The sequence below is a fragment of the Strigops habroptila genome, chromosome W (genome assembly GCF_004027225.2).
Source record: "Strigops habroptila isolate Jane chromosome W, bStrHab1.2.pri, whole genome shotgun sequence".
Taxonomy (NCBI): Eukaryota; Metazoa; Chordata; class Aves; order Psittaciformes; family Psittacidae; genus Strigops; species Strigops habroptila.
This window is the reverse complement of record NC_044301.2, coordinates 35,591,281-35,604,730: the sequence shown is the minus strand read 5'-3', so window position 1 is coordinate 35,604,730 and position 13,450 is coordinate 35,591,281. Positions and strand designations below refer to the sequence as shown.

The 13,450-nt window shown below is 45.1% G+C and overlaps 1 protein-coding gene across 1 annotated transcript in view; it reads left to right on the top strand.

The window, feature by feature from the left end:
• The window catches only part of LOC115619022 (F-BAR domain only protein 2-like), a 120,253-nt gene that overhangs the window by 28,434 nt on the left and 78,369 nt on the right, over nt 1–13,450 (top strand). The window contains exons 5-6 of the mRNA XM_030511037.1: nt 6,241–6,345; nt 12,790–12,888. Of these exons, the coding sequence (XP_030366897.1) occupies nt 6,241–6,345; nt 12,790–12,888 (204 nt within the window). The remainder of the gene's footprint in view (nt 1–6,240; nt 6,346–12,789; nt 12,889–13,450) is intronic.

Below are 13,450 nucleotides of genomic sequence, written 5' to 3'. Positions count from 1 at the left end.
TGAGCCCAGCCGGTAACTCAGAACCACGCAGCCACTTGCTCACTCCCCCCCTTCTTCCTCCCCCTGCTCCTGGAGGGATGGGGAGGAGAATCAAAAGAATGTAACTCCCGCGGGTTGAGATAAGAACAGTCCAGTAACTAAGGGCTTCCCCTCCTCACTGGCAGAGCATGAGATGGAGAAAGTCCTTGGTTGGAGTAAACATTACTTAGCAACAACTAAAAGCATCAGTGTTATCAGCGTTGTTCCCAGGCTGAAAGTCAAAACCACAGCACTGCACCAGCTACTAAGAAGGAGAAAAAATGACTGTTGTAGCTGAACCCAGGACAGTATCCAACCCTTATTCCATACCATTCACGTCATGCTCAGATCCCACATTTTTCAATATACCATCGCTTTTGTCTCGTGTATATATATATATACACACCCCCACACACCCACACACAAAGAGAGAGATATCATTCCGTAGTCCATGGACCAATCCCTGTAAAGTTGCTGAATTCATCCAGTCCATGATGTCAGGCTCCATCTCTTGTAATAGTCTTTCAGGGCAGGAGGGACGGTACGTAGTGTTGGGTTGTTGCCTGCTGATGACACCGCCGAACTTGTCTGGTCATTGCTGAGCTCGTGTGGTTTCATCAAAATTCATTCTTTGTTGGGGTGGTGAGCGGAGGGAAGTCCAGGTCAGTTGCTGGTGACCTGAAGATATCTAGCTGGTGGGCTATAATAGTGTTACATAGCAGGCAACAGCATACAATTGAGTTCATTGGCTGTTTTCCCCCAAAATCAAATCCCCTTGAGGTACACATCGGACTTCCCCATCTTCCCGCATTACCCACCAAGTATATCCAGGTCCCTGAGCAAAAGCAACACCATGAGTGGGATTGCCTTTACCTGAAGCAGGAATAACCCAGACTATCTTCCCCAACAAATTCTTTATGTGCACCACAGGAACTTTATCCCCCTCTACAGTACGTAAAAGTTCTGATTGGGCTGGGCCAGCCCTGTTGGCAGATCCCCTTATGTTGACCAACCAGGTGGCCTTTGCTAATTGTGTATCCCAGTGTTTGAAAGTCCCACCACCCATTGCTCTCAGTGTAGTTTTTAGCAGCCCATTGTACCGTTCGATTTTCCCAGAGGCTGGTGCATGGTAAGGGATGTGATATACCCACTCAATGCCATGCTCTTTGGCCCAAGTGTCTATGAGGTTGTTCTGGAAATGAGTCCCATTGTCTGACTCAATTCTCTCTGGGGTGCCGTGTCGCCACAAGACTTGTTTCTCAAGGCCCAGGATAGTGTTCCAGGCAGTGGCATGGGGCACAGCGTATGTTTCCAGCCATCCGGTGGTTGCTTCCACCATAGTAAGCACATAGCGCTTGCCTTGGCAGGTCGGTGGGAGTGTGATATAGTCAGTCTGCCAGGCCTCCCATATTTGTACTTCAGCCATTGTCCTCCATACCAGAGAGGCTTTACCCGTTGGCTTGCTTAATTGCAGCACGTTTCACATTTGTGAATAACCTGGGCAAGTGTCCATTGTTAAGTCCACCCCTCGATCACGAGCCCATCTGTATGTTGCATCTCTGCCTTGATGGCCTGAGGTGTCATGGGCCCACAGGGCTAAAAATAATTCACCCTTATGTTGCCAATCTAAGTCCATCTGAGCCACTTCAATCTTAGCAGCTTTATCCACTTGCCGGTTGTTCTGGTGTTCCTCAGTGGCCCGACTCTTGGGTACATGAGCATCTACGTGGCATACCTTCACCACCAGGTTCTGCACCCAGGCAGCGATATCTTGCCACAGTGCAGCAGCCCAGATGGGTTTACTTCTGCGTTGCCAGTTGCCCTGCTTCCATTGCTGCAACCACCCCCACAGGGCATTTGCCACCATCCGTGAGTCAGTATAGAGATAAAGCACTGGCCATTTTTCTTGTTCAGCCATGTCCAAGGCCAGCTGGATGGCTTTCACCTCTGCAAACTGACTCAATCCACCCACTCCTTCAGCAATTTCTGCAACTTGTCACAGGGGACTCCACACAGCTGCCTTCCATCTCCGATGCTTCCAAAGAAATGGAGGGGTCCACTGGCCTAGATACTTGCCCATACTATCCCACACACCTTGCCAGTCATGACTGTCCAGCCTTGGGGAAAATCTCTTGGTGGTCCTCCTATATCGTTGTCTAACCCTAGACCAGACTTGAACCCGATACTGCTTAACTTTCGAGATCAGACAAAATAGGGTGTTCCCAGGGTGTGATGGCCGTGGGTAAACCACACTCCGTATGTGTGCCAACATGCTGATCCCCAGCACAATCAGCTGGCAGGTCTCAAGGGTATTCAAAGGTCATCCAAAACCTTTGGAATTCTCAAATGCTGCTGTAAATGGAATGGTGGTGGAGCAGAGGGTGTGAGGGAATGTCTCCTTCATAGGTTGACCCCCTGAGGAGGGAAAAAAAGGTGTGTAATTGCTAAAAATTCCCATTATATGCCTCCCGAAGTATAGAGGTGATGACCATGCTGAGAATGCAAGCCAGACCAGTTTCATGATCAATGATTCTATTGTATTACAAGTCATTACCATGAAGTACAGCAAAACAAGAGCCTTATCCCAGGCCCCAAAGCCAATAAACACTAAAACAGCAAATACTGGCTGTAAGTAAGGTATGAAATGCTGAAACGCTGAGACCAAGCGCAACAACTCTGAGAGTGAATACATCAACATTGTGACGAGTGACTATTAATCCAGAACGATGAATGCTTATCACAAATACGATTAGACCCACTCTGGTCAGATCTGTTGTTATCTCAACCCTTCGTGCCCCACGTTGCTGGGCACTGCCCTGGTTTAAGCCCAGCCTGTAACTCGGAACCACGCAGCTGCTGGCTCACTTCCTCCCTTCTTCCTCCCCCTGCTCCCAGAAAGATGGGGTGGAGAATCAAACGAATGTATATCTCCCACGGGTTGAGATAAGAACAGTCCAGTAACTACAGTATAATATAAAACCACTACTACCACCACCAATAATAATCATGATAAGGGGAATAACAAGGGGAGAGGATACCGTTGCTCACCACCCGCCGACCGATACCCAGCCCAATCCAAGCAGCCATCTGGGCCTTGCAGGTAACTACCCCCAGTTTATATACTGGGCATGACGTGCTGTGGTATGGAATACCCCTTTGGCTAGTTTGGGTCAGGTGTCCTGTCTCTGCTTCCTCCCAGCTTCCCCTCCTCCCTGGCAGAGCATGAGATGGAGAAAGTCCTTGGTCAGAGTAAACATTACTTACCAACAACTAAAATCATCGGTGTTATCAGCGTTGTTCCCAGGCTGAAAGTCAAAACCACAGCACTGCACCAGCTACTAAGAAGGAGAAAAAATGACTGCTGTAGCTGAACCCAGGACACTGATTTTCACAGGGAACCTCCTGTGTCTCAGTCTGTGCCCATTGCCTCTGGTTTTGTCACTGGGTACTACTGGAAGGAGCCTGGCTCTGTCATATTTGCACCCTCCCTTCAGGTATTTACATCCATTGACCAGATCTCCCCTGAGCCTTCTCTTCTTCAGGCTGAACGGCCCCAGCTCTCTCAGCGTTTCCTCATAGAGATGCTCCAGCCCCTTCATTATTTTTGTGGCCTGTTGCTGGTCTCTATAGTATGTCCAGGTCTCTCTAAGTGTGTTAATAGCAAGAGGAAGTCTAAAAAAACCATTGGTCTAATACTTGTTTAAGATGGTCATCTGACTAATAGGGGTGAAGAAAAAGTGGAGGCATTCACTTTTTTTTTTTTCCCCCCTCCGTTTTTAATAATGCCGATAGGGGACTGGGCAGCCCAAGATCTGAGTTGGAGGACCACAAGTGCAGGAACAGTGACTTTCCATTTGTGGACACTGAAATTGTAAAGGTTTAGCTGAATGTTCACAAGTCCATGGGGCCTGATGGGATTCACCCCAGAGTACAGAAGGAGCAAGCAAAATGTTATGGCAGGACCCTTCTCAGTCATCTACCAAAGGTCTTGGGAGTCTGGAGAGGTCCCTGCAGACTGGAAGCTAGCCATTGTTATTCCAATTTACAAGAAGGGTGAGAGGGAAGACCCAGGAAACTACAGACCTGTTAGCCTAACCTCAGTTGCTGGAAAAAGTATGGGGAAGATCATACTGGCTGCTACCGAAAAGCATTTAAAGAACAATGCAATCATCAGGCACAGTCAACATAGGTTCACAAAGGGAAAGTCCTGTCTAATTTGATATCCTTCTATGATAAGGTCACTTACCTAGTGGGTGAAGGGAAAGCAGCGGATGGCATTTTTCTGGATTTTAATGAGGCTTTTGATACTGTCCCTCACAGCATTCTTCTGGACAGGTTGTCCAACTGTGGGATGAGCAGGTTCACAGTGCTGGGTGAAGAACTGAATGAAGGGCAGGGCTCAAAGGGTTGTAGTGAATGGGGCTCCATCTGGCTGGTGCCCAGTCACCAGTGGTGTTCCTCAGGATTCAATTCCAGGGCTGGTTCTGTTCAATATAGTTATCAATGATCTGGATGCAGGAGTTGAATGCACCATTAGCAAGTTTGCTGACGATCCCAAACTGGGAGGTGCTGCTGAGTCTCTCAAGGGATGAGAGGCCTTGCAGAGGGATCTAGATAGATTGGAGCATTGGGCAATCAATAGGATGAAATTTAACAAGAACAAATGCCGGATTCTGCACCTGGGATGGAGTAACACTAGGCACAAGTATAAATTGGGAGAGGACTGGCTGGAGAGCAGCCCTGCAGAAAGCAATCTGGGGTACTGGTCAACAGCAGCCTCAATAGGAGTCAACAGTGTGCCCTGGCAGCCAAGAGGGCAAACTGCATCACAGTACAACCAGCCAGTCAAAAGAGGTGGTCCTGTTGTATTCAGTGTTGGTGCGGCCTCTCCTTGAGTACTGTCTGCAGTGCTGGGCCCCATGGTTTAAGAAGGATGTTAAGGGACTAGAATCCATCCAGAGGAGGGCAACAAAGCTGGGGAAAGGGCTGAAAGGCATGTCCCATGAGGAGTGACTGAGGACTCTGGGTTTGTCTCATTCGCAGTCAAGGAGGCTGAAGGGTGATCTCATTGCTCTCTACAGCTTCCTGAGGAGGTGTCCTGGTCTTGGCTAGGATAGAGTTATTTTTCTTCCTAGTAGCTGGTACAGTGTTGTGTTTTGGCTTTAGTCTGAGAACAATGCTGATAACGCACCAATGGTTTAGTTGTTGCTCAGTAGCACTTACCCTGATCAAGGACTTTTCAGTCTCTCATGCTCTGCCAATGAGGAGGGGCACAAGAAGCTGGGAGGAAGCAGACAGGACACCTAACCCAAACTAGCCAAAGGGATATTCCATACCACAGCACGTCATGGAGTGAGTTGGCTGGGAGCCACCAATTGTGGTGGTGAACCAATTGTATTGTGCATCACTTGGTTTTCTTGTGTTTTATTCCTCTATCTTTCTTTTTCCTTGCATTGCAATTATTATTATTGGTATTTTACTTTCTTTCAATTACTAAACTGTACTTAACCCACGAGTTTTACCATCCCCTTTCTCCCCGGGGGTGGTGGTGGGGGGGTGGTGTGTGAGTAGGGGTGGTGAGTGAGTAGCTGCATGGTACTTAGTTGCTGGCTGGGGTTAAACCATGACACTGTACAAAGTTGGATCCTTCAGGCATTAAGGATGGCATGACAGGATGTATCAAACCCATCATTTCTTTCCATTGAATTTTACTTCATGATTTTCACTCTTGCACATTCTCATGGGGGAATTCCCAAGAAGAAAACAATTCTATCTTGTTTCCCTAACACCATCTGTTATGGTTTAAATCCAGCTGGTAACTCAGCACCATGCAGCTGCTCGCTCACACCCCCCCCTCCCCAGGCAGGATGGGGAGGAGAATTGAAAGAATGTAAAACTTGCAGGTTAAGATAAGAACAGTTTAATAACTAAAGTACAATATGAAACTACTACTAATGATGATAATAATGATGATAAGGGAAATAACAAGGGGAGAGAATATAAAACTAAAAGGGGGAAAGGAAAAAGAAATAAAACCCCCACGTGTTACACAATACAATTGCTCACCACCTGCTGACCGATACCCAGCCTGACCCAAGCAGCCATCGATCCCTCTGTAGTGGATTAGTCTCTGAGTGGACAACTCCACTTTCAAATATCTCTTAATATTAAAATTTCCATTGATGTAACACCTGTACTTTGAATGTCTTTTCTAATCTATAGGCAGCAGTTAAATCGAAAAAAGCTACAGATACCTATAAACTCTATGTGGAGAAATATGCTGTGGTTAAATCTGTTTTTGAACAGAAAATGACAGAAACTGCACAGGTAAGTTATATTAAATGAGTTAGCTTTAAAATAAAATGTTCTATTTTATCTCTTTGAAGATATCTGAAATCAAAGCTTTTAAAAAATTGTTTTAAGATAGAATGCCCTCCATTGGAACTCAGTATGAAGAATATCAGAAGTAGCATGGTTGAAGGGCAAACATTGACCATGTATCTTGTGATGGCAGTGTCCTTGAATGACACAGTTGAACACTAGCTCTCTAGAAAAAGTTTTAGAAGAAATTTTTAGGAAGAAATCAAAATGTACTTCTGGAAGCACACTTCAGTAACAGTTTAAATGTCTTTCTGGGGTTTATCTGAGATGGTCAAAAGCCCCATCATCTATTCAAATTTCCATGTGGGTTTTTTTTAAGCTGTTCTAATCTGTGTTTCAGAGGACATCAAGTTCTCTGTATGATTGCATGTGCTGCTGCTTGTTATGTTTTGAAGTTTTTTTCAAATCTATTGATAGCAGGCTTTTTTCCATTGTCCCAGATTTCAAAAAGCAAACCTCACTGTTTCTGCTCTTAGTAGTAATATTTAGTTGAGGATTGGTATTGGTATATGTATATGTATATTTGTATATGTTTCTTGGTTTAATAAACCTTTACAAGATAGGAATTTTCTTTTCAGTAGAAGATTCTTTGCTCTCTTAATTTAAAAAATTAATTTTTAGACATAGATGGAATTATTAGGGAGATTCAGTCATAGAATCATAGAATCATAGAATCGTAAGGGTTGGAAAGGACCTTAAGATCATCTAGTTCCAACCCCCCTGCCATGGGCAGGGACACCTTGCCCTAAACCACGTGGCTCAAGGCTCTGTCCAACCTGGCCTTGAACACCGCCAGGGATGGAGCATCCACAACCTCCCTGGGCAACCCATTCCAGTGCTTCACCACCCTCACTGTAAAGAACTTCTTCCTTATATCTAATCTAAACTTCCTCTGTTTAAGTTTGAACCCATTACCCTTTGTCCTACCACTACAGTCCCTAAGGAAGAGTCCCTCCCCAGCATCCTTGTAGACCCCCTTCAGATACTGGAAGGCTGCTATGAGGTCTCCATGCAGCCTTCTCTTCTCCAGGCTGAACAGCCCCAACTCTCTCAGCCTGTCTTCATACGGGAGGTGCTCCAGTCCTCTTATCATCCTCGTGGCCCTCCTCTGGACTCGCTCCAACAGCTCCATGTCCTTTTTATGTTGAGGACACCAGAACTGTACGCAGTACTCCAAGTGAGGTCTCACAAGAGCAGAGTAGAGGGGCAGGATCACCTCCTTCGACCTGCTGGTCACGCTTCTTTTGATGCAGCCCAGGATGCGGTTGGCTTTCTGGGCTGCAAGCGCACACTGCCGGCTCATGTTAAGCTTCTCGTCAACCAACACCCCCAAGTCCTTTTCTGCAGGGCTGCTCTGAATCTCTTCTCTGCCCAGCCTGTAGCAGTGCCTGGGGTTGCCCCGACCCAGGTGTAGGACCTTGCACTTGCCTTGGTTAAACTTCATAAGGTTGGCATCGGCCCACCTCACAAGCGTGTCAAGGTCCCTCTGGATGGCATCCCTTCCCTCCAGCGTACCAGCTGAACCACACAGCTTGGTGTCGTCGGCAAACTTGCTGAGGGTGCACTCAATCCCACTGTCCATGTCACCGACAAAGATGTTGAACAGGACTGGTCCCAACACCGATCCCTGAGGGACACCACTCGTTACAGGTTTCCAACTGGACATCGAGCCATTTACCACAACTCTTTGCGTGCGGCCATCGAGCCAGTTTTTTATCCACCGAGTGGTCCATCTATCAAATTGATGTCTCTCCAATTTAGAGACAAGGATGTCATGTGGGACAGTGTCGAATGCTTTGCACAAGTCCAGGTAGATGATGTCAACTGCTCTGCCGCTGTCCATCAGTTCCGTGGCTCCATCATAGAAGGCCACCAGATTAGTCAGGCAGGATTTGCCCTTAGTGAAGCCATGTTGGCTGTCACCAACCACCTCGTTGTTTTTCATGTGCCTTAGCATGTTTTCCAGGAGAAACTGTTCCAAGATTTTGCCAGGCACAGAGGTGAGACTGACTGGTCTGTAGTTCCCCGGGTCTTCCACCTTCCCCTTCTTGAAAATGGGGGTTATATTACCCTTCTTCCAGTCATTGGGAACTTCACCTGACTGCCAGGATTTTCCGAATATGATGGACAGTGGCTTAGCAACTTCATTTGCCAGCTCCTTCAGGACCCATGGATGGATTTCATCAGGTCCCATGGACTTGTGCACGTTCAGGTTCTTAAGATGGTCTCAAACCTGATCCTCTCCTACAGTGGGCCTATGGTCTTCATTCTCACAGTCCCTGCATTTGCTTTCCAAGACTTGGGTTGCGTGGTCAGAGCATTTGCTGGTGAAGACTGAGGCAAAGAAGTCATTAAGAACCTCAGCCTTCTCCAAATCCATGGTAGCCAGTTCTCCTGATAGCTTCTGGAGAGGGCCTACATTGTCCCTAGCCTGTCTTTTATTTGCTACGTATCTATAGAATCCTTTCCTGTTATCTTTTACATCCCTTGCCAAACTTAATTCTAGCTGGGCCTTAGCTTTCCTAACCTGGTCCCTAGCTTCTCGGGCAATGCTCCTGTATTCTTCCCAGGCCGCCTGTCCTTGCTTCCACCTTCTATAAGCTTCTTTTTTCCCTCTAAGTTTCCTCAGCAGCTCCTTGTCCATCCATGGAGGTCTCCTGGCCCTCCTGCTGCACTTTCTTCTAGTCGGGATGCAACACTCTTGAGCACGTAGCAGGTGATCCTTGAATATCAGCCAGCAGTCTTGGGCCCCCCTGCCCTCTAGGACTATATCCCATGAAACCTTACTAAGGAGGTTCCTGAAGAGGCCAAAGTCTGCTTTCTTGAAGTCCAGGGCAGTGAGCTTGCTGCACGCTCTTCTCACTGTCCTGAGGATCTCAAACTCAACCATCTCGTGATCACTAGAGCCAAGGCTGCCCTGGAGCATTACATTTCCAACCATTCCCTTCCTGTTGGTGAGCACAAGGTCCAGCATGGCACCTCTCCTCGTCGGCTCCTCTATTGCTTGAAAGAGGAAGTTGTCTTCCACACAATTGAGGAACCTCCTGGATTGCTTGTGCCGGGCCGTACCGTCCCTCCAACAGATGTCAGGATAGTTGAAGTCCCCCATGAGGACCAGGGCCTGCGAGCGTGAGGCTGCTCCTATCTGTCTGTAGAGTGCTTCATCCACAGAGTCCTCTTGATCAGGCGGCCTGTAACAGATCCCCACCGTAATGTCCCCTGTTGCTGTTTTCCCTTTGATCCTGACCCACAAACACTCTGTTACCTCATCACCCGTCCCCAGACAGAGTTCCATACTCTCTAGCCTATCACTGACATAGATAGCAACGCCCCCTCCCCATCTGCCTGGCCTGTCTTTTCTAAACAGCCTGTAACCTTCCATTCCGACATTCCAGTCATAGGAGCCATCCCACCATGTTTCTGTGATACCAATGACATCATATTCCCGTAGCCTTGCACACATCTCTAATTCCTCTTGCTTGTTCCCCATACTACGGGCGTTTGTATAGAGGCACCTTAGCCGAGCTCCAAATGCAGCCGACTCAATGGCTGGGGCAGCTGGAACATCTCTACATCGCTCCAAGCACTTATTACAGGTGCTGGCAACTGACCAGGAATGTTGGGATGGATCAATGCTCCCCTCCCCCAACACATCTTGTATTATTAACATAGAAGTGGAAAAATGTTAGGGTTTTTCTTAACTCCTTGGAAATTAAGATTTTACTGTATGGTTATTATGTAGGCTGACATATGAAACGCTGCCCTGTCCTAAACTATAAACTGCTTTCTTACTTTGAAAATTTCACTAGAACTTGATCTAGTTCATCTCTGAATAGATACTCAACACAGCTGTTACAGAAAGGGTATTAAATATATTGTATACCAGAACTCTTCCGCTCACCCCTCCAGTCCAGGCATTTGTGATAAAGAAGTGCTCAAGCATGCTACTGCAAAATTCTGCCTTTAATGTGACTGTTAGATTAAGAGTCTTGACATCCTTTCATTGAAGAGTTCACAGTAGACATCTTTTTTGTGCAGTATTTTAGCTAGGTTCTAGTTGGAGGAGCTGTACTCCCTATGCTTTTCAGTTTGAGTTAAATTTGGTTAAGTACATTGTTTCTCTCATTTAAAAAAATGTGACTCTTATTTGTGCAAGGAACTACCAACACAAGCATTTGTGTTGGCACAAAGGAAGAGGCAATGGGGTACTAAGGGTAGAGACTTGCATCTTCAAGCTGACTTAGTGTGTGTGACACCTGGCCTGGACTTACTTGAATGGGTGTCCATCTTATACATTTATATCTGTTGCCTTAGCATTTTGTGTCTCTCGCCGTAACTTAAAATATTTGTTTATCAGTTACCCCTAGGCAATTTGATTGGGATTGTCATGTGTGATTCCAATCACTTGAGAATTTTTGGACTAGGCAACATTTTTAAACTTAAATATATCTTAAAACAATTCTTAGAAGCAAGTATAATAGTAACAAAACAATCTTTACCATTTACATTCCTCCTGGAGAGTTTCCACAAATAAGGTGGAAGCATACTGACGTGTGAACACATACTGCTGTTACCCAAAATGGTAACTTCTTTGCAGTGTTCTTGTTAATGTAATTATTGTAGTTGCTCAGTAAGTATTCCAGTAACTCCATCATTGTGTGGTATGGATAAATTGTAGTGCAGCCTGACTTTTGCTGTAGACCTTACCTTTTTCATACAAGGAAATCAAGTAATAACAGAAAAATACTGAACTGTTCAACTGATTTGTTTCAACTCATATACATGCATGGCTCTTCTGGATATCTAGAATAATTGAAGAAGTTCCTGCCCTGTTTGTTATTTACCTTGCTCTGGAAGTTACTGAACCCCCACTGAAATAGATCATAGAATCGTGGAATGGTTTGGGTTGGAAAGGCCCTTAAAGCTCATCTGGTTTCAACCCCCTGCCACACTCAGGGACACCTTCTACTAGACCAGGTGGCTGAAAGCCCCGTCCAGCCTGGCCTTGAACACTGCCAAGGATGGGGCAGCCACAACTTCTCTGGGCAACCTGTGCCAGAGCCTCACCACCCTCATAGTGAAGAATTTTTTCCTAATATCTAATCTAAATTTCCCCTCTTTCAGCTTAAACCCATTTCCCCCTTGTCCTGTCCCTACAGGCCCTTGTCGAAAGCCCCTCTCCAGATTTCTTGTTGGCCCCTTTAGGCACTGGAAGCTGCTCCAAAGTCTCCCTGGAACCTTCTCTTCTCCAGGCTGAACAAGCCCAGCTCTCTCAGCCTGTCTCCATAGCAGAGGTGCTTCAGCCCTCAGAGCATCTCCATGGCCTCCTCTGGACTCACTTGAGCAGGTCCATGTCCTTCTTGTGTTGGGGGCCCCAGAGCTGAATGCAGTACTCCAGGTGGGGTCTCATGAGAGAGGAGGAGATCTTGTGAATACTTCTGATTGACTTCAGAGCAAGTTCAGTCAGGATGCTTTAAATCTTTAGTCTCACAAATGCTGTCTGCTGTTTATTCCCTACTTTACAAGACAGAGACTGTGTTTATAGTGGTTTACTTATTGCTTTCTGAAACCATAAGAAAAAAATTTAAAAATACAATTTTAGTAAACTGGCCTTGCTTAATTTGTACTGCAGACTTGTCTCTAAAGAGCAAGAAAGATGTGAGCTTTCTTGTTTAGAACTGGCAGAAGATAAACATGAAGAGTATTTGAAGTGCATTTTATTGTCAGTGAATTAGTGAAGGAAAATGTAAGGGGCTTCAGCAAACAAATTAGCTGGGCTTTTCATGATGTCTTAAAATTTCATTTGAGCAATTCACTACGAAAGAATAATTAAAAAAAAGTAACAGTTTATTTTGTATCTAGAGACAGAATATGAAGATGCTCAGTGTTCAGCTTTATTTGTGTTATTAGGTAGGCATTAGTGTTGTGATTTATCCCCAGACAGCAACTAAGCCCTCCACAGCTACTCACCTTACTCCCCCCATGGCAGGATGGCAGGGAGAATCAGAAGGGTAAAAGTGAGAAAACTTGTGGGTTAAGATAAAGACAGTTTCGTAGGGAAAGCAAAAGCTGCACACAGAAGCAAAGCAAAACAAGGAATTCATTCACCACTTCCCATCACAGACAGATGTTCAGGCATCCAGGACAGCAGGGCTCCATTATTTTTATTTTTATTTTTATTTTTATTTTTTTTATTTTTATTTTTATTTTTATTTTTATTTTTATTTTTATTGTTTTGTGACTAAAGATGTAGGAAAATATAATTCACTTTGTAGTTTAGATATTGGATTTGGCAGAAATTCGTGTTGAAAGATTTTTCTTCTGAGTAAAACTATAGTTGTTTGTCAAGAATTATTTTCATTATGAATATTTGCTTGTATTGATTTACAGACATTTCAAGATATTGAAGAAACACACCTTCTTCATATGAAAGAGATTACAGAATCATTGTCAAATACCATAAAAGAAATTCATTTACAAATAGGAGAGGTAATTTTTATATTATCATTTGTTTGGATCATGCTGCATATTTTTCTTAACTATTAAATGAAACATTTCTTACTGTGTTTGTGGTAATTACAAGATCACATCTTTCAAATGATGGTAACATTTTAAACCAGTATGAGTAGGAGGTGATAAATAAAAATTATCCACACAGTTCAAAAGACTTTCAAGCAGATGTGGTTCTTTTTACCACAGATATCGAACATTATGGAAGTATTGAACTTGTTCAAATCTTCAAGCATCTCAAACATTTACTAAACTGCAGTTTTGATCTTTTGTGATGATTCTTCACAAAAAGATGATTTTTGTGATGAGTCCTTCATCAGGGACTGTAGCGGTAGAACAAGGACTAATGGGTTTAAACTTAAACAGGGGAACTTCAGGTTAGATACAAGGAAGAAGTTCTTTACTGTGAGGGTGGCGAGGCACTGGAACAGGCTGCCCAAAGAAGTGGCGAATGCTCCATCCCTGGCAGTGTTCAAGGCCAGGTTGGACAGAGCCTTGGGTGACATGGTCTAGTGTGAGGTATCCCTGCCCATGGCAGGGG